Below are 25,827 nucleotides of genomic sequence, written 5' to 3' on the forward strand. Positions count from 1 at the left end.
GCGCTGTAGCCCGCGGCGCCCATAGCTGCCAGATAGTAGGCCAGGTTCTGGCTAGGGCTCTGGTTGTACGCGGACGCCATCTGCTGGGTGTATTGCTCCTGAAGCTGTGCATGAAATACCTCTTCTTGATACTACAGGGAGACAGGATGGGTGTTAATATACAGAGAAACACATATCGAACATTGAGCTACTGTCAATTATTGGGGGGGGGTGTAATCTGTGTATATCGTCTTGCATTTAAGGCCACAACCACAACTCAGGTCGAGCCTCCCCTAATGGACGAATTTTTGTGTGTCTCAGCCTGCTGTTTCTCCGTTACTGATTAACAGGACACTTGGGCTGGACAGATATTTCTATGGCAAATGTTCAAGTCTGAATTAAAATAGGCTTTTAAGACGGGCGAGAAAATGGAAAGCCTAATAGCTTTTATAATTATGTGGGCACTCACTGCTTGGATGTTGTTGGTGTCGTGTGTGGGGTTAGGACTGGCGTTAGGACTGGTTTTCTGGCCGCCTTTGGAAGAAATAACCCAGTCACTGTCCTTCATGTGTCTCCTCAGCTTCATGCGGCGATTCTGAAACCAGGTCTTCACCTGAAACACCAGATAAAAGCCATTAATATTGCTATTTGTTTAACATTAAAAAAAGTTCCTGTGCCACAGTTAAATGTGGCACAGCTAAAAAAAACTAATGCTAGGCTTATGTATTGTATGTATAAATTGACAAACTGTGATTTGCAAACAATACAGTTTCAGTTATCTTTTTTACATTGGTCAGATCATTGCCTATAATGGTTTCTCTTGGTCTTCCTTCCTCAATCTGTCTCTTGCTCTCTTCCTCCTTCCCATCCTGCTTTTATGACTACTACTCTCCCAAACAAAAAAAACAAACATTGAGAGATACTGTAAATTATTGGGGGTGTGTATATCGTCTTGCATTTAAGGCCACGACCACAGCTCAGGTCGGGCCTCCCCTAATGGACGAATTTTTGTGCGTCTCAGCCTGCCGTTTCTCCGTTACCGATTAACAGGACACTTGGGCTGGACAGATATTTATTTACATCACATTCTTTAATCTTCACCTGTTTGTAGCTTAGCCCTGTGACTTCTCCCAGTTCCTTCATCTCGGCGGGGGTGAGATACCTCTGAGCGTGGAATCGCTGCATTAGGGCGTCCATCTGACTCTCTGAAAATGATGACCGGGGCTTTGAATTCGGTTTCGCCCGGGCGGCCTTCACTGCCGATTTGCCTCGCTTGCCTCGCTTCTTTGGGGTGGACAGCGGTGCGTGTATGGGGTCAGGGGCGTCGGCGTCCCCTATGTTGGTGGGGATGTTCAACTTCTCTGTAAACAGAGAGGGGCCCTGCTCACGTGTGTCAGGGCTGACACTGTCCCTCCCATCATCGAGGTCCTTTCTTGTCCAGGGAGTTGGATCCGCTTGGGGGAGACCGCGCTCTCTTGCGTTGCAGCCAGAGCTCCATGAATCTGTGTCGAGTGCGGGTTCAGGATTGTCAGGGCTGATACTGTCCCTCTCGCCATCGAGGTCCCTTCTTGTCCAGCCAACTGGGTCTTCTTGGGGGAGACCTCGCTCTCTAGCGGTGCAACCAGAGCGCCACAAATCTGGGTCGAGTGTGGGTTTAGGATCGTGAGGGCTAACACTGTCCCTCCTGCCATCGAGGTCCCTTCTCGTCCAGGAAACTGGATCTGCTTGGGGGAGACCAGAACTCCATGAATCTGTGTGAAGTGTGGGTTTAGGATCGCCGGGGCTAACACTGTCCCTCCTGCCATCGAGGTCCCTTCTCGCCCAGGAAACTGGATCTACTTGGGGGAGACCAGAACTCCATGAATCGGTTTCAAGTGTGGGTTTAGGATCGTCAGGGCTAACACTGTCCCTCCTGCCATCAAGGTCCCTTCTGGTCCAGGAAACTGGATCTGCTTGGGGGAGACCAGAGCTCCACGAATCTGTGTGAAGTGTGGGTTTATGATCGCCGGGGCTAACACTGTCCCTCTCGCCATCAAGGTACCGTCTTGACCAGGCATGTGGATCTGCTTGGGGGAGACCGCCATCTCTGCTGCTGCAGCGAGGGCTCCATGAATCTGTATGGAGGAAAGCAGAGGAGTTCAAAACTGGTGCTCTGGGGGTCACGGGTGCAGGGGTAACAACATTGCTTTTAAAATGTGTAGATGATTTGTCAATATAGATATAGGTGACTGGCAATGTGCACAATCAATGCTTTCTCAGGCAATCCCTTAATGGAATTATGAGAAACAGGCCCTTCTTTTTGGAGTCTTATCATGCAATTCTCATAGTAGTGTAAAGTAACAAAGTACATGTACTCAAGTACTGTACTTAAGTTCAATTTTGACTGGAGTATTTACAATTTTCAGTACTTTTACTTCTACTCCAATACATCTCAGAGGCAAATATTGTACTTTTCCTCCACTACAATTATTTGCAAACTTTGGTTACTAGATTTTGATTGTTATTACAAAACATACATTAACCACTTCAACAATATATACATTTCGGCCATTTGAAAATAGCCGATCTACACGCTCACAATGCATGGCATCAAGCTTGTAGATCTGCTATTTTCTGCTATATTTTTGCACATTTTTATACATGTAAATGTAGAATTCCATATTTTTACTTGTAACAATATTTTTACATTTCAGTATTGATACTTTTACTTAAATGTGAATACTTTCCCATCACTGCCTGCTTTTCAGGCGGTGAGGGGAAGTCTTATCAAATCATGCCATTCTCACCATACACCACGAGGTGTCACCATTGAAAAGGGTGAGTCAGGATGTTTTAATGGACTACACCACGTGGTTGATAAATGGAGGGAACGATCAGACTGAACTATAAAAGGTTAAGTACAGTTAGCCCATTGATTCTCAAAAAGTGGGGTCCGGGGGTCCTTGGAGTAGTTCCAGAGGGTCCTCAGCAAAAGTAGTTAACATAGCATCACAATTAGGGATGTCCGATTTTATCGGCCTCCCGATATTATCGGCCGATATTAGCATAAAAATTGATATCGGGAAAATATCGGTATCGGTTTTTGAATTTTTTTTTTTTTTTTTTTTTTTTTTTGCTTTATAAATAAGTTACAGGAGTTCTTACTGTATATGGTGTGTGTGATATGAAATTTGAGCTTACCCTAATCACAATAATCCCCGCATATATCGGTATCGGTTGATATCGGTATCGGTAATTAAGAGTTGGACAATATCGGTATATCGGTTATCGGTAAAAAAGCCAATATCGGACAACCCTAATCACAATCATTTGAACCACTTTATCCATTTATACGTTGGCTATACAAAACTAGCAGAGCCTTGCTGTGAGCTTGTAGATCTGCTATTTTTGCGATTCTTTGAAAAATGTTGGGAAACTGATTTTGGGAAACATAAATCTCCTCTTCTGGGGGATCCCTGGCACAACCTTTTCAGATGGACATATACACAATAGGCTCTATTCACAGCAGCCATATTGTGAAGACATTCACAGGTGTTACCAATGATACTAATGAAGGCTCTGTTCCATTCTGGTCAAACAGAGTCAGGGTGCTGATATTGTGCATGTTGGCTCACTGGAAACACTCTGTTACACCAGTGGGTCTACAGTTGGGGTCCAGGGACACTCATGGGCTTTCAAATGGCCGCTTACAGGTGTGTAACTCTGAGAGTGTACAAATGGAACCAAATGGACCCGTAAGGGTCCATTTGGTTCCATTTCAGAATTATGGGGGTCGTGGAAACCACTGTGCTACACTAAATGGAACAGGGCCTTCATTAGTATCATTGGTAACACCTGTGAAGGAAGTGATAATATGGCTGCTGTGCATAGAGCCTATTGAGGGAGAGTACAGTCTGATGGCAGTTGGCATGAAAGGTGAAGAGTTTCCAGCTCACCCCAAAAAAATACTTATTTTCTATCAATATGCTCTATGCACAGCAGCCATATTGGAGAGAAATTGGGTGTCTTCTAACTTCCTTCACAGGTGTTACCAATTACACTAATGAAGGCTCTGTTCCATTCTGGTCAAACAGAGTCAGGGTGCTGATATTGTGCATGTTTGCTCACTAGAAACACTGCATTTTGGTTCCCAAATGGCCCCTTATGGTGGGTGTGTAACTCTGAGTGTACAAATGGGTTCCATTTGTGCACCTTCAGAGTTATGGGGGGTCGTGGAAACCACTGTGATACACTAAATGGAACAGAGCCTTCATTAGTATCATTGGTAACACCTGTGAAGAAAGTGATCATATGGCTGCTGTGCATGGAGCCTATACATTTGGGGGTCCTTGACACAAAAAAAAGTTTGTACATGTGCGATCATCAACTCACCGGGTGACGCGTGCGATTCAGAGTCGCTTGCCGGTGTAGCAGGCCTGGTGGTATCACTGCCGGCCTGGGCTTCAGCCACAGCATCGTGTGTCCGTGCTGCAGCATTGATCTCGTACGGATCGCGGTTCTGGGGGGGCAGGCCGTAGATGTGGCCCGTCTGTGGGTTGCTGAAGTACTGGATGACACCCTGCTGCGAGCCTGGGTAGTGATGAGGGTGATGATGATGGCCGATCACCGGGCTTTCGGGTGGCGACGCCTCCCGGGTCCCCGCCGGGGCCGTGTAGTAAGACGCCTGGGACTGGGTCACGCCGGGGTGGGGGTGGTGGTAGTTGGCGAGATTGGCGACGAGAAGGCCCGGATCGGTCCATGCTGCTGCAGCCCCGGTGCTCTGATGATGATCTGGTGCCGGTGGTTGGTGGTACATGAAGCCGTACCCGTAGGCAGCGCCATAGATCCCACCGTGAGCGTGGTGGTAGTTGTAGCTCAGCTGCGTCTTCCACTCGGCCATGTCGAACCCGGATCACTGCTTTATACCAATTAAAATAGTCTAAAAGGAAGATTTAAAAGGCGATCGAACCGTGGCTCCACGGTCAACAATGCTAAGAGGAAAATCCTTGCATGGATCCGTGGTTTTAGAAGTGCGCGTGACCTGGGGGCGAGCCGTTAATAAGAAAGAGAGAGGTGTGGTTGGGGCGTGGACCCAGGTGGGCGTGTGGAGGCAACCAGGCAGCCAGTCATCATCTCCTTCACTCATCACTGCATCGTTTTAATTGGCCCCCAATCTCATTTGAATCCACTTCTAAACCAGTGATTCGTCTCAAACCTTTTCTCATGTCAAGGAGTAATAAAAAAAAACAATTTTGGGGGTCTGTAGTGTCCAGTGCCACTGTGCCACTTGTTTGTATATATTTATTTTCTGGATGTAGAACACTACAGGGTCCTTGACAAGGGCCTCCAAATGTATTTTTATTTAGTTGGGTGCCAGGGACCCCACATATGAGAAGTGTTTAAACATGTCTAAATTATGCTATTCCAACGCTTTCCCCCCCCTCAGTAAATATAGATATTTTATGTAATTTAAAATTGTGAATTGTGTAAAATACGCTTAAAGTGGTTCACCTGATTAACACATTTTGCTGGGGACCCCCTGGAACCTCTTCGAGGACCCCTGGATGCCAACTCAAATGCATTTTATCCTGCATCCCAAGGCTAATAGCTTTATAGTCTAAATTCTGTACAGTGTTGGAAAATATAAATTCAATTAATATAATGCTTAGGCCTATGTTTAGGTTATTGTGGATTAGCGCCCAGATTCAACTGATTTAGGCTACACAAACATTGTGTTTGTGTATTTGGATTAAAGCTACTGCATTTGCCCTCACAGCAGGCATCATACTATATTACATTTTAAACCTGTGTTAGTCCTGTGTATCCTGGACACAAGATGTGTTTAGCATTGCTTTGGGGTCCCTCAAGTACAGGTAGTGAAGCATTCAAAAGCCAGACAACCCTATCCTGCACAATGTCTGAACATGTTGTGAAGGGTACTGAGTTTGTACTGGAAATAATGTCACCCACTCATTTACACCTGTGAATCTGTGATCACATTGAATGCCATTTGCACTCCTTTTACAGAGATGGTTTGTTTTAGGCCTGTGTTGTTTATGCTTCCCCCTCCATGGTGGCAATTGATGTGCTAATGGTTCAGTTACCGTTGAAAGGGTTTGAGAGCATTAAGGCTAATGGTGCTATTTGCATTGCCACTGATCTCTACCTGAACAGGGAGTGTATGTGTGAAGCTGAAGCATTATGTAAAGCATTGGTTCTCAAAGTGGGGTACGGGGACCCCCAGGGGTACTTGAGGCGGTTCCAGGGGGTCCCCAGCTAAATGATGGATAAGAACCAAATGGACCCTTATGGTTCTGTAACTCTGAGAGTGTACAAATGGAACCAAATGGACCCTAACGGGTCCATTTGGTTCCATTTGTACACTCTCAGAGTTAAATTAACATTGATTTTATAATATAAATTCGGGTCCCAGAGGTATAAATGCCATTAAAGGGGGGTCCGTAGCCTAATACATGTCAAACTGGGGGTCCTTGACATTAAAATGGTTGAGAATCACTGATGTAAAGGTCTGTATACTACATTACCATTAATGGAATGTGGACTCAGATTATGCTATGTTTTGGAAGGCTCACACTTTCAATACTTACTGTTGAGATACTGTAGTTGATATGAGAATTGTACATAATTTGTCATTGGTATGCCATTTCATTTTTATATATTTTTTGTCAATCTCTAATATTTTGCACGCAGGTTGAGCAGCAATTTATTCATACACCAACAATACCAAGAAGACACATTCCTGGAGTCTACAGCTAAAGTACTCGGTGAGCATCATACATGAAAACTGTTATATCTCACAAGACAACGTAATTCTATAATGAAATGATCGAAAGAGGCACTTCAATTTTAAATATGTTGTACTCAAAAAATATTTAAACATTTTCATTTTCAGGACAGACAAAAAAAAAAGTTTTCTTTAATGGTTGTTTTTGTAGTATGGTGTGAGACCATCTGTGTCTTCTTAATGTGCAAATGGCCTCATTATAGATTAGATTAGACTTTATTGTCCAAGAGAGATATGTTTTCACCGCGATATAAACATAAGAAGTAGCATACAATACAGTTTACAGTAAAAGAAAGTAGAGGACCAACTAGCCCGAGTCAATGAACCTCTGTCTATGAAGTTTATATACGTAGCCTAGGGTTTAACTGTCTGTCAATAAAATGAGTTAGTGTCTTTAAAGCTACTGTCTGCATTTATCCTCACAGCAGGCTTTGGAACAAATTCAAGTTCATCCTGTGTTAGTCCTGTCTGCCTGGCCTGGTTCACAAGATAGTGTTGCTTTGGCATCCTCAAGTAGATAATGAATAATTTACCTGCACAATGTCTGAACATGTTGAAGGCCAGGGAATGAAGCTTGAACTGGAAAGTATATCACCCACTCCTTCACACCTGTGGACCAACTTGAAGTTGGGTTTGCAATTCTTTTTACGACAATTATTTGGATTAGGCCTGTGTTGTTTGTGCTCTCCCTATGGTGGCAATTGATGTGCAAATGATTCAGTTACCACTGAAAGGGCTTGAGAGCAGTAAGCCTAATGGTTCTATTGGCATTGCCATTGATCTTTACCCGGACAGGGTGTGTGAAGCAGTGTGTAGGCTCAGATGACGCCATGTTTTGGGAGACTGAGCCTTGTATATTCAAGCCTTACTATTGATATACTGTTGTTGACATGATAATTGTCAACAACAGAAACAAATAAACATTTTTATTTGTTTGATTTGAGCGTTCCAGGAATGAGGTTTGTGAATTCCGTACATTTATTGGTATATTATGCAGTACTATGCACACAACTTGAGCAGCTCACCAACAATACTAAGAGACAGTCCTGTGGTCTACACCTATTGTACATTGTGAGCTGTGTCTCATTTAGTAGCACACACGTCTCAAAAAGAAAATAATGCAATATCTTAATCTACATGAAAAGGATCTCATCAGACTAGACAATGCAAGCTTTGTGGTGTACAGCTTGTAAATTGTTTATCTGGGCCTGAGAACACAATACACCCATTCAAGTTACATAAAGTGTTTTCTTAAATGGGTGTATTGTATTTGTAGTATTATTAAATGTATCTTGTGCTTTCTTAATTGGCCAGTGGTCTCGTCATAGACAGACAACCAACACTTTTGTTTGCATTTTGCCCTCACAGCAGGCTTCTGAACAAATTCAAGTTTGTCTCGTGTTAGTCCTGTGTACCTGGCCTGGACACAAGATAGGTGCTTAGTGTTGCCTTGGGATCACCAAGTACAGGCAGTGGTGGAAAGTAACTAAGTACATTTACTTAAGTACTGTACTTAAGTACAATTTTGAGGTATTTGTACTTTACTTGAGTATTTCCAATTTCCAATACTTTTACTTCTACTCCACTACATCTCAGAGGCAAATATTGTACTTTTACTCCACTACAATTACTTGAAAACTTTAGTTACTAGTTACTTTTCAGACATTCATAGTGCCACTCCATAGTGGCACTATTGATACTATGAGGTATTTTTCAGTTTTTCAGTACTTTTACTTCCAGGCTACTCCCCTACATCTCAGAGGCAAATATTGTACTTTTAATCCACTACAATGATTTTGACTTTAGTAAACTTTAGCTACTAGTTACTTTGTAGATTTTAATTATCATTACAACACATAAATTAACCAATTCAGCCCTATATTTCGGGCCAATTGAAAATAGCCTATCTACAAGCTCACAATGTGTTGCGATGCGACACATTGTGAGCTTGTAGATCTGCTATTTTCAAAAGATTTTTATACTTCTGAAAACATGTGAAATTTGACATTCTGCATAATGAGTACTTTCTACTTTTGGTAATTTAAGTACATTTTTGATGCATTGCCAATACTTTTGTACTGTTAGTTTTTAGCATTTAATTATTATTTTTGCAGTGCAGTGTGTCCTCCGTTCCCACAGAGGTCGCCGTTCGGCCCTTCTCACGCTGCTGGTGCATGATGTTGTCCCTTTAATCAAGCCAAGTTCGCCACCTCACATGCAGGGTTGCCATGTCTACTTATTATAAGCGACTTTGGGCTTGTTTTTCTGTAAAGTTGCTTATTTCTGAAGTGTAGTTGCTTATTTGGTCTTGTTTCCTAAATGTTTTTTTAAACCAGTGGTTCAACAATATTTTCATGTCAAGGACCCCCAAATTAAGTTAACATGTAATTATCCATGAAACCCCCATCTGAAAATATTTTGTGCCATGGACAAGATTTGTGTAGTTAAAGGGATATTTCACTTTCAAACAAGTTTGTAACTTCAAATATCTTAACCATGATAGATTCATGTGACTGATATTGTCCCTCTAATGCGCAAATGCGCATTAGAGGGACAAGTCAATGAAAAAAGTAATGAAAATTTTAAGGGGCACGTGATTACCCTTTTCATTTATTTTTCATGTTTATTTTATTTGAAAGTGAAATATCCAAAAAAAAATAATTTCTACACAATGTTTTTCGAAAATAGCAGATCTACAAGCTCACCATGCGAGTTGTGAGCTTGTAGATCTGCTATTTTCAAATAGCCAGTGTATTATGTTTAAAGGGCAAAGGGCTCGCTTCTTTTGGGCTTGTTTTTGTTGTTTTGTTTTGGCCTTGTTTTTCATAGGCAACTCCGGTTCCGGCATCTGCCATCAGACCTCTGGAGCTTGTTCAGAAAGCTGCGGCTCGTCTGGTTTTCAACCGCCCCAAGTTCTCTCACACAACTATCCTTCTCCGTTCTCTGCACTGGCTCCCCGTAGCAGCTCGCATTCAGTTTAAAACCCTGGTGCTAGCCTATAGGACAGTGAAAGGAACAGCTCCTTCTTACCTCCGGGTTTTGGTCAATGCCCACACCCCTGCCCGACCACTCCGGTCTGCCACCTCTGGGCGACTGATTCCCTCGCCACTCAACGGTCCTTCTGGTCGATCGACACGGTCACGACTTTTTTCTGTTCTGGCCCCACAGTGGTGGAATGAACTTCCCACTGATGTCAGGACAGCAGAGTCACTGCCCATCTTTCGCCGCAGGCTGAAAACCCACCTCTTCAGGAAACACTACCCTAAGGGTATAGTGTTTCCTGGCAAAGAGGAAGGGTAGTACGCTTCCTCTTTGCCTGGCCTACTTGTTGTTAACTAGTTGTAGGAACTATTGTTGTGTTGCTGTATTGGATCTTGCTTAGTCGATACACTTTTGTATTAGCTCGTGCTCATTTGATTTGGCTATTTTATCTCATGTGTTTAAGAAAGTAGGTAGCTGATATATTGCACTTTTACCTTAGCGCTAGGTAATAGGTATACTCTTGGTTGCTTGTTTTTACAGGAAATGCACTTAAGACTTCTGGTGATTAGTAGTTTCGTTCCCTACCTATGTTGAATGCACTTACTGTAAGTCGCTTTGGATAAAAGCGTCTGCTAAATGACTGTAATGTAATGTAATAGGCCTGATTTTATTTGTTTAGCACAATGTAAAAACAATACAAAAAAGTTTTTAAAACAGTAAAAAAAGAAAAGTGCCAGGAGGAGGCAAGATGCCCAAAGGGCTTATACGAGGCCTCTGTATAACACAATACAAATATTAATATACAGTGGTGGAAAGTAACTAAGTACATTTACTTAAGTACTGTACTTAAGTACAATTTTGAGATATTTTTTCTTTACTTGAGTATTTCCAATTTCCAATACTTTTACTTCTACTCCACTACATCTCAGAGGCAAATATTGTACTTTTACTCCACTAAATTTACTTGAAAACTTTAGTTACTAGTTACTTTTCAGATATAAATTATGATATAATGAAACATACATTAACCACTTTAAACCTATTGTATACCTAGGCTATTTGAAAATAGCCTATCTACAAGCTCACAACACGTCGCATCACGACTCGTTGTGAGCTTGTAGATCTGCTATTTTCAAATATTTAGTACTTTTACTTTTGGTACTTTAAGTACATTTTGATGCCAATACTTTTGTACTTTTACTCAAGTAAATGTTTAATTCTGGAACAGAGTATTTTTATATTTGCAGTATTGGTACTTTTACTTAAGTAAATAATTGTAGTACTTTTTCCACCACTGTTAATAGAACATGATTTGTAAACAACAAAATGTATAGAAAATGACAAATAACATGATTGCAGTATACAAAATCTACAACATGATTGAAATACCTGATTATCCATGGCAAGATTACTGATCATAGAGTAACCAAGCAAACAGGGAATAGAGAGAGAGAGAGAAAAAATAATACACCAAACAAAAGTGATCAGGGAATGTGTGGAGCTGTTTTACTTGTTTCTCTCACGACATCTGGCAACACTGCCATCCATGCATAGTTCATCCCGCGTGGTGCATGGGGACAGACAGGCAGGGTGTCACGATCACGACTGCAACCGAACCTCACCCTTCCCTTCCTTTCCCTTCGATCGATCTGATCGTCTTCTCTCACCGGCTCATGATCCTACTTAATATCAATACACGATATTATTCAGACAATCTAGACAGCTGGCTGCCAAGCTAGACACCTAACACTGCTGATCACCTAGAGAGGATTTGTTGTCATTTTCTATCTGTCATCTTTAACACACTGTGATCATCTGGACTTCTGGGAGCCTTCCTCCCGATCAACTGCTTTTAATCAACTTTGTGAATCATAATAATAAGACCGATCAAGCACACTAACAAGACAACAGACACCACAGAAGTGCCAACATGACAGAACAACTGGAGCAGATCCTCTCACAGTTGACACAGCCTGACAATGCAGTGATCCAGCAGGTAACAGGATATTTTGTCATTAAATAAGGGGTTTTAAATCAATCCAACTTTTGTGTTTTTATGTGTGATTTGTATTTCACACACATATAAGCCTTTGATTTCCCCCCCAATTTGTATGTTTATTGTCTTTTTTAAAATATTTGTATTCATTTTATACATTTGAAAACTTGTGAAATGGGACATTCTGCAGAATGAGTACTTTCTACTAAGTCAATTTTGAATTCTGGACTGTTACTTGTATGAGGGTATTTCTACATTGCAGTATTGATACTTTACCTTAAGTAAGAAATGTGAGTACTGTGAGTATGTACATCATTACATTTTCAGTCATGAGATTTTCTTTATGCCCTTGAGAGTGTCTTTTATGTAGGCTACTTTTATTGAGCAAATAAATAACAGAAACTGTACGAAAGTTAAACTGTCAGTCTTGGCAAGCAATGATGTAACATCATTTTAGTATTGTACTTAAGTACAATTTTGAGGTGTTTTTACTTTTACTGGAGTATTTCAAAAATGTCAGTACTTTTACATCTACTCCGCTACATCTCTGAGACCTGAGACAAATATTGTACTTTTACTCCACTACAATTATTTGAAAGCTTTAGTTACTAGTTACTTTGTAGATTTTGATTATTATTATTACAAAACATACATTAACCACTTCATCCTTACATTTCGGCTATTTGAAAATAGCCGATCTTCAAGCTCACGATGCAATCTGCTATTTTAAAAATAATGTATACATTTGAAAACTTCTGAAATGGGACATTCTGCATAATGAGTACTTTATACTTTTGGTACTTTTAAGTACATTTTGATACCAATACTTTTGTACGTTTACGTTTATTTTCTCAAGTAAACTTTGAATTCCGGACCTTTACTTGTAACAGAGTATTTCCATATTGCAGTATTGATACTTTTGCTTAAGTAAAAAAATTGAGTACTTATACCACCACTGATGTTTGTAGACAAATGTGTATTTTCCTCACAGAACTAGTGATGTGTGTGTGTGTGTGTGTGTGTGTGTGTGTGTGTGTGTGTGTGTGTGTGTGTGTGTGTGTGTGTGTGTGTGTGTGTGTGTGTGTGTGTGTGTGTGTGGTGTTTCCCCTCTTTCAGGCCACAGCCCAGCTGAAGCTGGCTTTCAAAGATCCAGCCATCATCCCAGCACTGTGTGCTGTCATGACTGGCTCTCAGAACCCTCAGGTATGTTTTTTTTTCCAATTAACCTGAGATCTAAACATCCACTCAAGAATAACTTAACATCTACTTGTGTTGTAACTTTGGTATTTTATTCTCTTTTCACCTCTGTTTAGATTCGGCAGTCGGCTGCAGTCATGCTGAGGATGAGGGTGAAAAAACATTGGAAGAAGATCAGCCCGGATCATAGAGAAAGGTAAGAGAGATTCAGTTATTTTCCGATTCTACAAATATCTTCTAAATCAGTTTTCTAAAAAACGTATGTTGCTATATCAGTGGTTCTCAAACTTTGTCATTATTGTCGAGGACCCCCAAAACTATATGTATTTGGCCACGGACCCCCCATCTCAAAAAATATTTTTTTTTCCAGGGACCCCCCAGAAGCAAAGCTTTGAATAAAAAATGTTCTCTTTATAAGAATATATACATTCACAGATTTGCACACATTTTTCTGAATTTTTCAAAAATAGCAGATCTACAAGCTCAGCTTGTATATCTGCTATTTTTGAATAGCTTAAGGGTAAAATAATGCTTTTTTTTTGCTCAAATCTAAAAAATGTCACAGATGCGTTCCAGGCCTTAACTCATTGAGTGCCCAAATTATTATTATCTATTTCTGGCCATTATGATTTTTATTTTTTTATTTTTTCAAAGTAAAACAAAAGTGCTTAGGAAGCGAGATACAGCCTTTTTAAGTTATAAGTTAAACAAGGAGTGGATGGAGCTGCAAATCTTCAGATAATGATATCTTGGGTTCTAAAAAAAAAACATGTGAAACACGTTAAAGGACGACTTCACCGATTTTCAACATATCTTCATATAATTGGTCCTCACTAATACTCATGATAAAATGGCACAATTTTTTTCTACTCGGTCTGTGTCTCAGAGGAGAGCTGTGGACAGTTCAGAGTCCCGTCTACCAGTGACATCATCAATGGGGAATCCAAGCTAATAGAAACTGCAGGCTTTCTATTCCTGGAAAGTTGCAATGCAATAAAAGAAGCCATTGTTCTCGTGTTAATACAAATCTAAATAAGAAATGTGAAATCTTGTTGGAAAAAAAAATCATGCCTAACAATGATGTCACTGGTAGACGGGTTTCTGGACTGTCCACAGCCCTCCTATGAGACACAGACCAAGTAGAATAAAATGGTACCATTTTATCATGAGTATTAGTGAGGACCAATTATATGAAGATAGGTTGAAAATTGGTGAAGTCGTCCTTTAATGGCACGTTGCACCATAGCGGTAAAACACGTGAAACACGTTAATGGCACTCAATGAGTTAATGGGTGAAGATCTCCTTACTACTTGTATAATGAGGTGAATAATAATGACCGATATAGTCGTTTTTGTTTTACTTTGTTTCAGCTTGAAGGCCGTCGTGCTACAAGCGTTCACACAAGAGTCAGAGTGAGTTGCCACGAGTGTCACTACCCAATGTATCCTACCCCCTCCATAAATACACACACGGGCTGAATGGGAACGAACTAGCCCTTCATTCAAGTCTCTGTGTTGCAGACATACGGTGCGCCACTCCCTCTCCCAGCTGAGCGCGGTTCTGGTCAAACATGAGACACCTGACCGCTGGCCTGCTCTCCTCCAACTCCTGAACCAGTCCACCCACAGCAACAACCCTCAGGACAGACAGGTATACATCTCAAGTACAAGTAAGACGCGCGAACGCGGGAAGCGAACGCAGCTTAAAAGTGCAAATTAGTCATTTGGAATCCCATGTTACAGCATAGCTAGCTAGCAAGAAGAAATCTCAAACTGTCCTCAAACTAAGGCGTTTTCAACTTGCCTTCCAGCCTGAAGTATGTACAAATGACATGGAATTCTTAGATATCCCAATAGATGAACTTGTGTAGATGCTTTTAGATGTGTTATTTTTGACTGTAGCTGCTATATTTCTCTCAGAGGAGTGTAATTAGTCACCCAGGGGCAGGCGGATTTCAGCCACACTGTAGTGCACTCTGAGATCTGTCAGCAGCTCTATACCTTTAGGTATAGAGCGGTAGCCCTCTATACCTGGCTTTTGCGTCAACGTTCTGATTGGTCAGACACGTCAACAAAGTGATTGGTCAAGCTTCACGTGACACGTGGCTATAAACACATTATAAACACTCATTGATGACAAAATGTATCAAAGGCGCCGCTACCTTCACACAGGTGTGATTTTTTATTACTAGGGCAGTGGTTCTCAAACCTTTTCATGCCAAGGACCCCCCAAATTGATACATATTTGGCCGCGGACCCCCATCTGAATTTATTTTGTGCCAGGGACCCCCACACAAGAGAAGATTTGTGTTAAAAAAAAACAAAATCAATATTTTTTGAAAATGTTCAAAAAATAGCAGATGTACAAGCCCGCAGCGTGGCACGAAGTGACGCGCCGTGAGCTTGTATATCTGCTATTTTTGAATAGCCAAAGTATGAAATATGGCAAAGGGGTTCAAATGTATTCACACATTTAGCTGGGGACCCCCTGGAACCCTGTCAAGGACCCCTTGGGGTCCCCACTTTGTACTATGGTACACCTGTGTGTGCCTACTGTACAAACTTTCAATGTTGGACGGTTGTAAGAACAGAGAGCAACTGACACTTTTATCCTGTCTAGTTTTATAAAGTTTATATTTAGTCTAAAGGTGATTGCCTTTATTGTTCCCAGGTGGGCCTCCTGCTGTTGAGCAAGGTGGTGGAGTCCAACCCCGAGCCCTTCAAGCCTCACTACCGGCAGCTGCTCCAGCTGTTTGGTACCGTGCTGCAGGACGACCTGGACAACCCCACGGCCTTGTACTACTGCGTCCTCACGCTCACTGCCATCACCGCGTATACAGGCTCAGAGGAAATGGTGAGGCATCGTCATCCCTTCTCAGGTCACCATGAGGAAGTGTATATAGGCTCTATTCACAGCAGCCATACTATGAAGACATTCACAGGTGTTACCAATGATACTAATGAAGGCTCTGTTCCATTCTGGTCAAACAGAGTCAGGTCAGGGTGCTGATGTTGTGCATGTTGGCCCACTGGAAACACTCTGTTACACCAGTGGGTCTACAGTTGGGGTCATGGGCTTCCAAATGGCCCCTTACAGGTGTGTAACTCTGAGAGTAACTCTCAAAGTTATGGGGGTCGTGGAAACCACTGTGCTAGACTAAATGGAACAGAGCCTTCATTAGTATCATTGGTAACACCTGTGAAGGAAGTGATAATATGGCTGCTGTGCATAGAGCCTATTAGGACATACAGTAAATGTGAAGCTACTGTGTGGAAGGGGAAACTGGCAAAAAAAACTTCATTTTGCATGTCGTGCAAAACGGGGAAGTCCAGTGGAAATGGGGTTAACCCTTTAAGGCCGGGAAGGGAACGCATCTGTGTCATTTTAAGATTTCTTTGGGCTATTCAAAAATAGCAGATATACAAGCTCATAGCGCGGCACAGAGTGCCGCGCTATGAGCTTGTCGATCTGCTATTTTTAGAAAAATCCTAAAAAATGGTGCAAATCTTTATACATTTTTTAACTCAAATCTTTGCTTCTGGGGGTCCCTGGAACAAAATATTTTTAGATGGGAGGGGGTCCGCGGACAAATACATATTATTTTGGGGGTCCTTGACATGAAAAAAGTTTGAAAACCATTAAATATAGCAACATAAGTAAAAAAAAAAAAAGAAAACTTTAGGAAAAAAACAACTGTTAGGATTTAGAAGACATTTGTAAAATCCCCAGAAGCAAAGCTTTGAGTTAAAAACTTTCGCTTTAAAAAAGTATATATATATTCAAACTAAAGATTTGCACACATTTTCAAGATTTTTCAAAAAAATAGCAGATCTACAAGCTCATAGTGCGGCACTCGGTGCCGCGCTATGAGCTTGTATATCTGCTATTTTTGAATTTTTTGGAATCTTAAATGACAGATGCGTTCCCGGTCTTAAAGGGTTAAGGAGAGGTTGATTTTGAGTTTGAGCTTAAGTTTATTTGCGAAAGATACGTTTTGGATATGCATTACCTTGTCTTGATTTCTTACATGTTCACACTGTATTGAAAATGTCATTTTAAGACAAGCGAAACATCACCTTTTGTATTGATTGAAGTGATCCGTTGTCCCTCAGAACCTGATGCGCTCGCTCATCCCAAAACTGATCGTGGCTCTGAAACACCTCATCAAGGCAGATCAGGTAAATGGATGGATTTATATTAGTCACTTCATCCGAGGAGTTGCAGCTATTGTTGGTCCCATGTTCCTGTGAGATGGTTTAAATATCATGACGTAGTATTTTTCATTGTTTGACTTTGTAAATTATAGGGAAATCTCCACCATTTTTATTGAAGAAGTCAGTTTTACAGGAGGATAAACAATGACAGAACTCTTCAAATTTTCTGTGAAAAAAACAAACGCACAAGACAAACACAAACCCCCCCTCCCAACCCTCACAAGAAAGTAAATTACATGGTATTAAAAAGTACAGAAAAGAGGGCAAAAAGTGGAAAAAGGAGAGAAAAAAAAAAGACCACCAGCCGATGCAAGTCTGCGCGTGGTCCACCACACAAATACACTTTACATTAAATCATATTCATGTTAAACACACAGAATTATTTACGCATCATTGGAGAAAGATGTAAACAAAAAAATGTAAACAATTATAATAAATAATTGTCTAAACATACTGCCTACACTCGACAGCCCAACATAACGTGTGTGTGTGTGTGTGTGTGTGTGTGTGTGCGCGTGCGCACAGGAAAAAGCCAGCGAGGCTATGGAGGTGTTTGATGAGCTGATGGAGAGTGAGGTGTCCATCATCGTCCCAAACATCGCCGACATTGTCCGCTTCTGCTTGGAGGTTAGTCGTCGTGGGTCATTACTTTGGGTTTGTGCGAGCAGTGGGGGAGATGTTTAATGGCATGTATGTGTGTGTGTTTGCACTAGGTGTGCGCTGATACCACGCTGAGTGACTCCGTGCGCGTGAAGGCTCTCAACTGCATCGCCTCTCTCATCAGGCTGAAGAGCAAGGTAAGGTCACCTCACCCGGTGCTATAAAAGGACGGCCTATTTCTGTCCCTGTTATAGTCTCGTTTAGCCAGATATCTCCGTCTACTCGTTCTGGAGGGAGAAACTTTGGACAGAGATGGGGAGTGACACGCAGCAAAGGCCGTCGGGAACGGGACTCGAACCCGCGACACGCTGTCAGGCTAGGTGCCCGTTTACATTTCTGACTAATATTATAATATCTAAGTATGCAATCAATCAATCAAAGCGTCACAGAACCAATTCAAGGGTGGTCTGGTCCTTCATATGATGTATCAGGATTGGTTTTCAAAGCAGTGGGCGTAGGTTTGTTAGCACTGGCTTTCTCCATTGTTCTAGTACATTACTCCATTGCTCTCTAGCCACTACATTGAATTTACCCAGACATATCAGCAGGCGGAGATCTCTGCTGGTCTGGCTACGTGAGACAGAGTATGTCACCATTTGGTGAACGAGGGCTCTTATCATGGTATATCCTGTTGTACTTAGATAGGCGCGTGTAGAGAGACAAGAAGTGAGACGTACTGTAAGTACAACACAGGGCTTTGGCCGGAATTGAATTAAGGATGTTGGGAGTTATATATATTTTTATATAACCATAACTCTGGAAAGACTGATATCGTCGAGATTAAAAATGTCTTTCGCATGAGTGACCATACCAATGTAAGCAGCAGTGCAAGTCGGTCCATATTCAAACGTGGCATCAAATAAAGTCACGATCATAAATAAAAAAAACGTGGATAGAAACTGAATTGGCTCTATGCACAGCAGCCATATTGGACAGAAATTGGGCCCCTTCCTTGCTTCCTTCACAGGTGTTACCAATGACACTAATGAAGGCTCTGTTCCATTTAGTGTAGCACAGTGGTTCTCAAACGTTTTAATTTCAAGGACCCCCATAACTCTGAGAGTGTACAAATGGAACCAAATGGACCCTCCCGGGTCCATTTGGTTCCATTTGTACACTCTCAGAGTTACACCCTCTCAAGGAACCATGAGGGTCCCTGGACCACACTTTGAGACCCACTAGTATTTCTAGTGAGCCAACATGCACAATATCAGCACCCTGACTCTGTTTGACCAGAATGGAACAGAGCCTTCATTAGTATCATTGGTAACACCTGTGAAGGAAATAAGAAGAGGCCCAATTTGTCTCCAAAATGGCTGCTGTGCATAGAGCCTATTCCTAATCAAAGATTTTAAATCTGGAAATGAGACAATTTCTGCAGGTTTCTACAATTATTAACAAACCTCGTGCCCCGTGATAATCATTGTAAAGAAGATGCTGAGTGAGAGGATACATAAATAGAAATAGAAAACGTTACCGTAATCAAGGACAGGTGAAGAAGTTCAATAGAAAGCTGTATGTGGTCGACGCTGGTCAGCTACTAGCCCACGCCCCGGTCATGGTATATCTTAAAACCTTTAATTTAGGAGGCATTTGGCTCCTTCCCCAGTCATGTTAGTTATTCAGCTTGCATGGTAAAAATAGATGTGAGGAGAGTATCACAACACACCATGAGCCAATAGATAATTAATGTACATTTACGGTGAAGGCAACAGAAAATTATTTCATAGACCCCTGGCCCTCGCAAAGATTTACACAGATCAGAGATGGAGCTGCCCCTCATACTTACACTGGAGGTATCCACTGTTTCACTGGATGTTGTTTTTTTCCCCCTCTAAATTAAAAAGACCAAAAGATCATAATGGTCTCGGGTAACTTTCTATATCGTGGAATAATAAAAATAATTGTTGGACATGGTAGACAGTTTGTGTCAATGCAATCTCAAGTTGCAGCTTACTACCCACCATAACTGCAATTCATTTTCATATCAGACTTTGTGCCAGTGTCAGACCACGCCCTGACAATAAAAACTTGAACCCTGTCCCTTAAGGGTTTTTAGTGGCTACAGTACAGTCAGTCGATCTCATCCTTGTTGGCTGTGTATACTATGGCAAAAATAGTGAACAATGAATCAGGTTGATGTAATGGTGCCTACATAGACTGTATCTGTGTGCATGATGGGAATGGACCCTTTTCACAGACAGGGTAAAATGGTAAATGGTAAATGGTGCATTTATATAGCGCTTTTATCCAAAGCGCTTTACATTGATTGTGCCATTCACCCATTCACACACACATTCACACACCGATGGAGGAGGAAACCATGCAAGGCACCAACCTGCTCATCGGGAGCAATTAGGGGTTCAGTGTCTTGCTCAAGGACACTTCGACACTATCTCTGGGGGGGCGCCCCAGCCCGGGATCGAACTGGGAACCTTGCTGTTTCCAGTTCACTCTACCCGGCCACTCTACCCCTGAGCCACTGCCGCCCCTAAAGGGTAAACAAGCTGCAGCTAATAAAATGAATAGTGAGTACATATGTTGTCAATGCTTACTAATGGTACCGCACGCCTTAATAATCTTTTTATTAAGGTGTTACCCTGTCATATGACACTGTGAACAAGTTCCATTGAAGGATCACAGAATGGCCGAAATAGATCAAATATTCTCTGTCAATATAAGTTGTATCGTAAATATTGTTTTAGTAAATAAGTAATAAACAATGAACTGAAATAGACATCAACTGCACGTGTTTCCCTTTCTTTCTCCCTCTTTAGACGGTTCTGAAGCAAAAGTTGCTGAACCCCATACTACAGACCATCTTCCCTGTGCTGAGTGCAGCGCCCCCACCTGGCGAGGAGGACCCAGAGGACGAAGAGAATGACGACGACGAAGCCACAGACAATGAGAACCCCAAACACTGTGCTGCTCAGGTTGGGGCCGTGTTTCATTTTGTTCCTATGGCCTGATCCTTTGAACTGATCCTATGGCCTGATTGCAAAACCCTGCTTGAAAAAAACTAGCGTTACGGCGGGACCACACAGGTAGATGACTGGATAGTGCATTGACCAAGTAGTTGTAACATCCCCGCCGGTTCACTTTCGGCCGGATTTCTTGTTGAACTGCTACAAGCTGTGTTGAATGTCTTTCCTCCTCTCTGCTCTCAGTTTCCTGGCTCTCAAATAATGGCGAAGAATACAAAATTCCAATTTAGCAGCTTATTTTAACCCATTAAGACCTGGAACTGTGTCATTTTTCGATTTGAGCTAAAAAGCATTATTTTACACTTTGGGCTATTCAAAAATAGCAGATCTACAAGCTCGTAGCGCGGCACCGAGTGCCGCGCTACGAGCTTGTAGATCTGCTATTTTTGAGAAATCGTGAAAATGTGTGCAAATCTTTGAATATATATATATTTTTTAAAGCGAACATTTTTAACTCAAATCTTTGCTTCTGCGGGGTCCCTGGAACAAAATATTTTGATGGGGGTCCGCGGCCAAATCCTACTATAATTCTAGTAACCTCTGTAGTGGTGAGTAGGTGCGTAGGTGAGTAGGTGAGTACGTGAGTACGTGAAGATACCCGGTTCTCCTCAGTGGCTGGACCAATTGCTCTGATTTTGCACACAGCCATTGACCATTACCATCTGAACTTAACTGTGAAGCCCGTTTTTCGATTTCATCAAATCTCAGCTTCTTATTAGCGTTTATGTGTCAAACAATGTCGCCTCCCGGGTTGCCAGATCATGTGTGCATATCCCCCTACGGATGCGCTGCGCCGACCGGGTATGGTCTAGTACATATAATTTTGGGAGTCCTTGACATTGATGAACCACTGATATAGAAACATACGTTTTTCAGAATACTGTTGAGATTTAGGAGACATGTAGAATCGGCTTCAGGTCTTAAAGGGTTAATAGACCTTTTATTTATCCCACGGGGGAAATTCAAGTGTCGTGTTAGTGGGGAGGGGCAGGAAAGCCAAACTTGGGACTTTAATGTGTTTTTATGTGTTGCAGATTATTGACACTATGGCACTCCACATGCCTCCGGAGAAACTGTTCCAACATCTGGTGAGTGATGTTGTGTATATCCCAGCGTGAACATTAATGTGATGTGTCGTGATATTGTAGTCTGGTCGGTTGTCCTTTCCTCAGACAGGGGGTTGACTGATGATGTGTTGTTGTTGGGTCTTGGTTTGTACATTTAGATGCCCCTGGCCCAGGCGTGTCTTGCCAGTGAGAACCCTTATGAGAGGAAGGGGGGCCTCATGTGTCTGGCGGTGGTGGCGGAGGGCTGTGCGGACCACATACGCACCAAGTAAGTCGTCTTAGACCAAGTCGGGTCCAAATAGATATCACGCTGAAGTTGAAAATGCGGTGGCATTGGTTTAACCACAACAACCTAGCTTCCCAATAGGCTCTATGCACAGCAGCCATATTATCACTTCCTTCACAGGTGTTACCAATGATACTAATGAAGGCTCTGTTCCATTTAGTCTAGCACAGTGTTTTCCACGACCCCCATAACTCTGAGAGTGTATCAAATGGAACCAAATGGACCCGTAAGGTGCGTAACTCTCAGAGTTACGCACCTGTAAGGGGCCATTTGGAAGCCCATGAGGGTCCCTGGACCCCAACTGTAGACCCACTGGTGTAACAGAGTGTTTCCAGTGGGCCAACATGCACAATATCAACACCCTGACTCTGTTTGACCAGAATGGAACAGAGCCTTCATTAGTATCATTGGTAACACCTGTGAATGTCTTCATAATATGGCTGCTGTGAATAGAGCCTATTCTGGGCATGTTATAACAGGTGAACATTCAGTGATAACGGGCGAAAATGGCAGATCCACAAGCTCATAACGCTTTATGTTGCAATGTGTTGTGAGCTTGTAGATTGGATATTTGCTGTACTTGACATACAATGAAATGTGGTTTAAGTGGTTAATGATCATCTCAGAAACATAGGATCTAGTTCCAAGAATAATCAGATTTGTGTGTGTGTGTGTGTGTGTGTGTGTGTGTGTGTGTGTTAGGCTGCTGTCGTCCATGTTGCAGACAGTGTGTCAGAGCCTATCGGACAGTAATCAGGTGGTTCGCAGCGCTGGCCTTTTCGCCCTGGGACAGTTCTCTGAACACCTGCAGGTGAGCCAGGATTCATACTGTACCAACACGACATAAACCCACACATGCAACCGTTACTTACTCTTCATTTGATTTGTTAGCATCACAGAGTTAGATGGTCCTTAATGATTTTGAGTTTTGTTGACGGCACACAGCCAAATATGGAAACCTGTTATAGCAGACGAAAATTAAGATGTTTTTAGATTTGACGTTATCCTTCATGATCTAACATACGTGCGTGTATGTATGCTGTCTGTTTGGGACATACTATTTCACGCGTTGCAGTGAACATGAAATTAATTGCATCTTAAAGGAGCAGTTAACCAAAAAAAATACTTTCAATCAATTACACACCCCATGAAGCCTTGAATTCATGGAGATCTTTTTGTTTTTGTCACATTCTTAAGCCAATAATTTGATGGACTGGGTCAATACTCAGTAGGAGACTCTGCCGGACTCCGCCGGTCATCAAATTATAGGCTTAGGAATGCGACAAAAACAAAAAAAATCTCCATGAATTCAAAGCTACATGGGGTGCATAATTGATAGAACATAAGTATTTTTTTGGGTGAACTACTCCTTTAAGCCCACGGTTCTCAAAGTGGGGTCCGCGGACCCCTGGGGGTCCGCGACGCATAGCCAGGGGGTCCGCGAAATATTTCACAGATAAAAAAAAAAAGTTTTGATAAAAACGTTTTTTTGATTAAAAATATTGTTTTAATTAAAAATATTTTTTGATTAAACATATTTTTGTATTATTATTTGTTTTTATGGGGGGGGGGCTAGTGAAAGTTGCATATTAGTTCTTACTGTAATGGTGTATGTGATATGAAATGTGAGCTTACAATAATCACAGTAATCATATTCCATCATATTCAAAGGCTTTTGCAGAGAAATGAGACAGACTCCAGTCACTTTCAAATTAGAGCACTGCAGAGGGGGCAGGTGTGCGCGTCTGTTTCCAGCTGACGCTCGTTGACGCTCGTTAATGTTATAGGCATCTGAGGCAATTATGCTTCTGCACTGTCAAATAGGCCAACATCTAATCTAAGATTAGTGGGACTCATTCAAATGACTCATTGAAAACCTAACATCACTGTATACATATTAGATGTATTCGATATTTATTAGATATTACATTGATATTATAGCTTTTTTATTTGATTTGATATGTGATGTTGTTACCTGACAATTAGTTGACTTTTGGTGAAAAGATATGGTACCGCATATGTCGGTATTGGTTGATATCGGAATCGGAAATTAAGAGTTGGACAATATCGGAATATCGGATTTTGGCAAAAAAAAGTCAATATCGAACATCCCTTACAATAAGTTTATTATTTTTAAATTGAAGCACCTACTAAAAGTCACCTTTAGACTGGTCATTTTACTTTTTTTTTTCATTAGGACTATAAAAGATTTTCTGAAGTCTGAACCATTAAGATCAGTTACTTGAAAAGTGTGCCGCCAGGTTTTGCACAAAAGCAATTTTAATAAAATTACTATTGACACATGATTCATATACTAGTAGTAGTGGTTTCTGTTGACTATAGTGGGTCTGAAAGATTTTGATTGAAACATTGTTTAATACAAATAGTTCCAATGGCATCTAAATGTACACATGTGATTGTAAGTATAATATATGCTTATCGGTGCTGCGAAGATGAGGGGGTACCTGGAAAAAATTCTCCCCTCCAAGGGGTACCTGGGCCAAAAAAGTTTGAGAACCCCTGCTTTAAGCGACTCTGACAGCGAGTACAATGGGTATTGCATAACCGGGTGGAGCATGCATTCCCAACTTGCATTGTTCCGAAGTAGGCCGGCACCGGTCTAGATTCATTTAATCTACAGTAATAGGCTCTATGCACAGCAGCCATATTATCACTTCCTTCACAGGTGTTACCAATGATACTAATGAAGGCTCTGTTCCATTTAGTGTAGCACATTGGTTTCCCACGACCCCCATAACTCTCAGAGTTATACACCTGTAAGGTGCCATTTGGAAGCCCATGAGGGTCCCTGGACCCCAACTGTAGACCCACTGGTGTAACAGAGTGTTTCCAGTGGGCCAACATGCACAATATCAGCACCCTGACTCTGTTTGACCAGAATGGAACAGAGCCTTCATTAGTATCATTGGTAACACCTGTGAATGTCTTCATAATATGGCTGCTGTAAATAGAGCCTATGGTAAGTTTTCATTATCCTCCACCCATGTTCTGTTGCTTTCTCTCTTTTCTTCCTTCCTTCTCTCTTCTCTCCAGCCGGAGGTCAGCAAGTACTGTGCGGAGCTGATGCCTCTGCTGCTGGGCTACATGTCCCATCTGAACCAGGCCAAGGTGGGCCATGTCACCAAGGCCTTCTACGCTCTCGAGAACTTCATGGAGAACCTGGGTAAGATTTTAGTGGGTGGTGTTGTGGTTACTGTGAGGGAAAGATCACACAGACTCACCACCCCCCCAAAAACACACACACACACACACCTGCAGCCATGTTTTTTTAGCGCTTTGGTAACGTTATGGTAACGACTGAACTGGACTTGACTCGACTGGCCTTTTTTGGGGGTTTTCCATCGGGTACAGGTTAACCTTTTTAGTGTTGTGTCTTTGCACCAAGCCGTATAGCAGACCCCCCTCCTACACCCACCAACTGACGCGTGATGTAGGATGTCGAACATTAGTGACTGCTGTTTATAAAGAGTATCATGATACATTTTTCAATAATTAACTGACTTCTAACTAAGGGGTATGCCAATTGAGTAGCAGCTTTTATGGTACCTTTTTAAATACTATATATTACTAGGACATATTTTACATAATACAGAGGTATTATAAGAACAACCATTGTATAGTTTTGCGCAGACACTCTCATCCACAGTGACTGCTAA

The 25,827-nt window shown here is 41.8% G+C and overlaps 2 protein-coding genes across 2 annotated transcripts in view; one reads left to right on the forward strand and one right to left on the reverse strand.

Moving 5' to 3' along the window:
- Positions 1-11,318: 11,318 nt before the first annotated feature.
- Positions 11,319-25,827, forward strand: part of ipo4 (importin 4) — a 29,629-nt gene continuing 15,120 nt past the window's right edge. The window contains exons 1-14 of the mRNA XM_084048008.1: positions 11,319-11,741; positions 12,858-12,944; positions 13,055-13,134; positions 14,310-14,351; positions 14,460-14,589; positions 15,610-15,792; positions 17,052-17,117; positions 17,679-17,780; positions 17,867-17,950; positions 20,591-20,746; positions 21,832-21,885; positions 22,023-22,132; positions 22,853-22,961; positions 25,205-25,334. Coding sequence (XP_083904134.1) covers positions 11,676-11,741; positions 12,858-12,944; positions 13,055-13,134; positions 14,310-14,351; positions 14,460-14,589; positions 15,610-15,792; positions 17,052-17,117; positions 17,679-17,780; positions 17,867-17,950; positions 20,591-20,746; positions 21,832-21,885; positions 22,023-22,132; positions 22,853-22,961; positions 25,205-25,334 — 1,399 coding nt within the window. The 5' untranslated portion in view covers positions 11,319-11,675. The remainder of the gene's footprint in view (positions 11,742-12,857; positions 12,945-13,054; positions 13,135-14,309; positions 14,352-14,459; positions 14,590-15,609; positions 15,793-17,051; positions 17,118-17,678; positions 17,781-17,866; positions 17,951-20,590; positions 20,747-21,831; positions 21,886-22,022; positions 22,133-22,852; positions 22,962-25,204; positions 25,335-25,827) is intronic.
- LOC311038477 (serine/threonine-protein kinase RIO3-like) overlaps positions 24,769-25,827 on the reverse strand; it is a 354,170-nt gene continuing 353,111 nt past the window's right edge. The window contains exon 14 of the mRNA XM_084048032.1: positions 24,769-24,782. The gene's annotated coding sequence lies outside the window, so the exon portion shown is untranslated. The remainder of the gene's footprint in view (positions 24,783-25,827) is intronic.

The sequence above is a fragment of the Gymnoscopelus microlampas genome (assembly GCF_963454915.1).
Source record: "Gymnoscopelus microlampas genome assembly, chromosome: 22".
Classification (NCBI taxonomy): domain Eukaryota; kingdom Metazoa; phylum Chordata; class Actinopteri; order Myctophiformes; family Myctophidae; genus Gymnoscopelus; species Gymnoscopelus microlampas.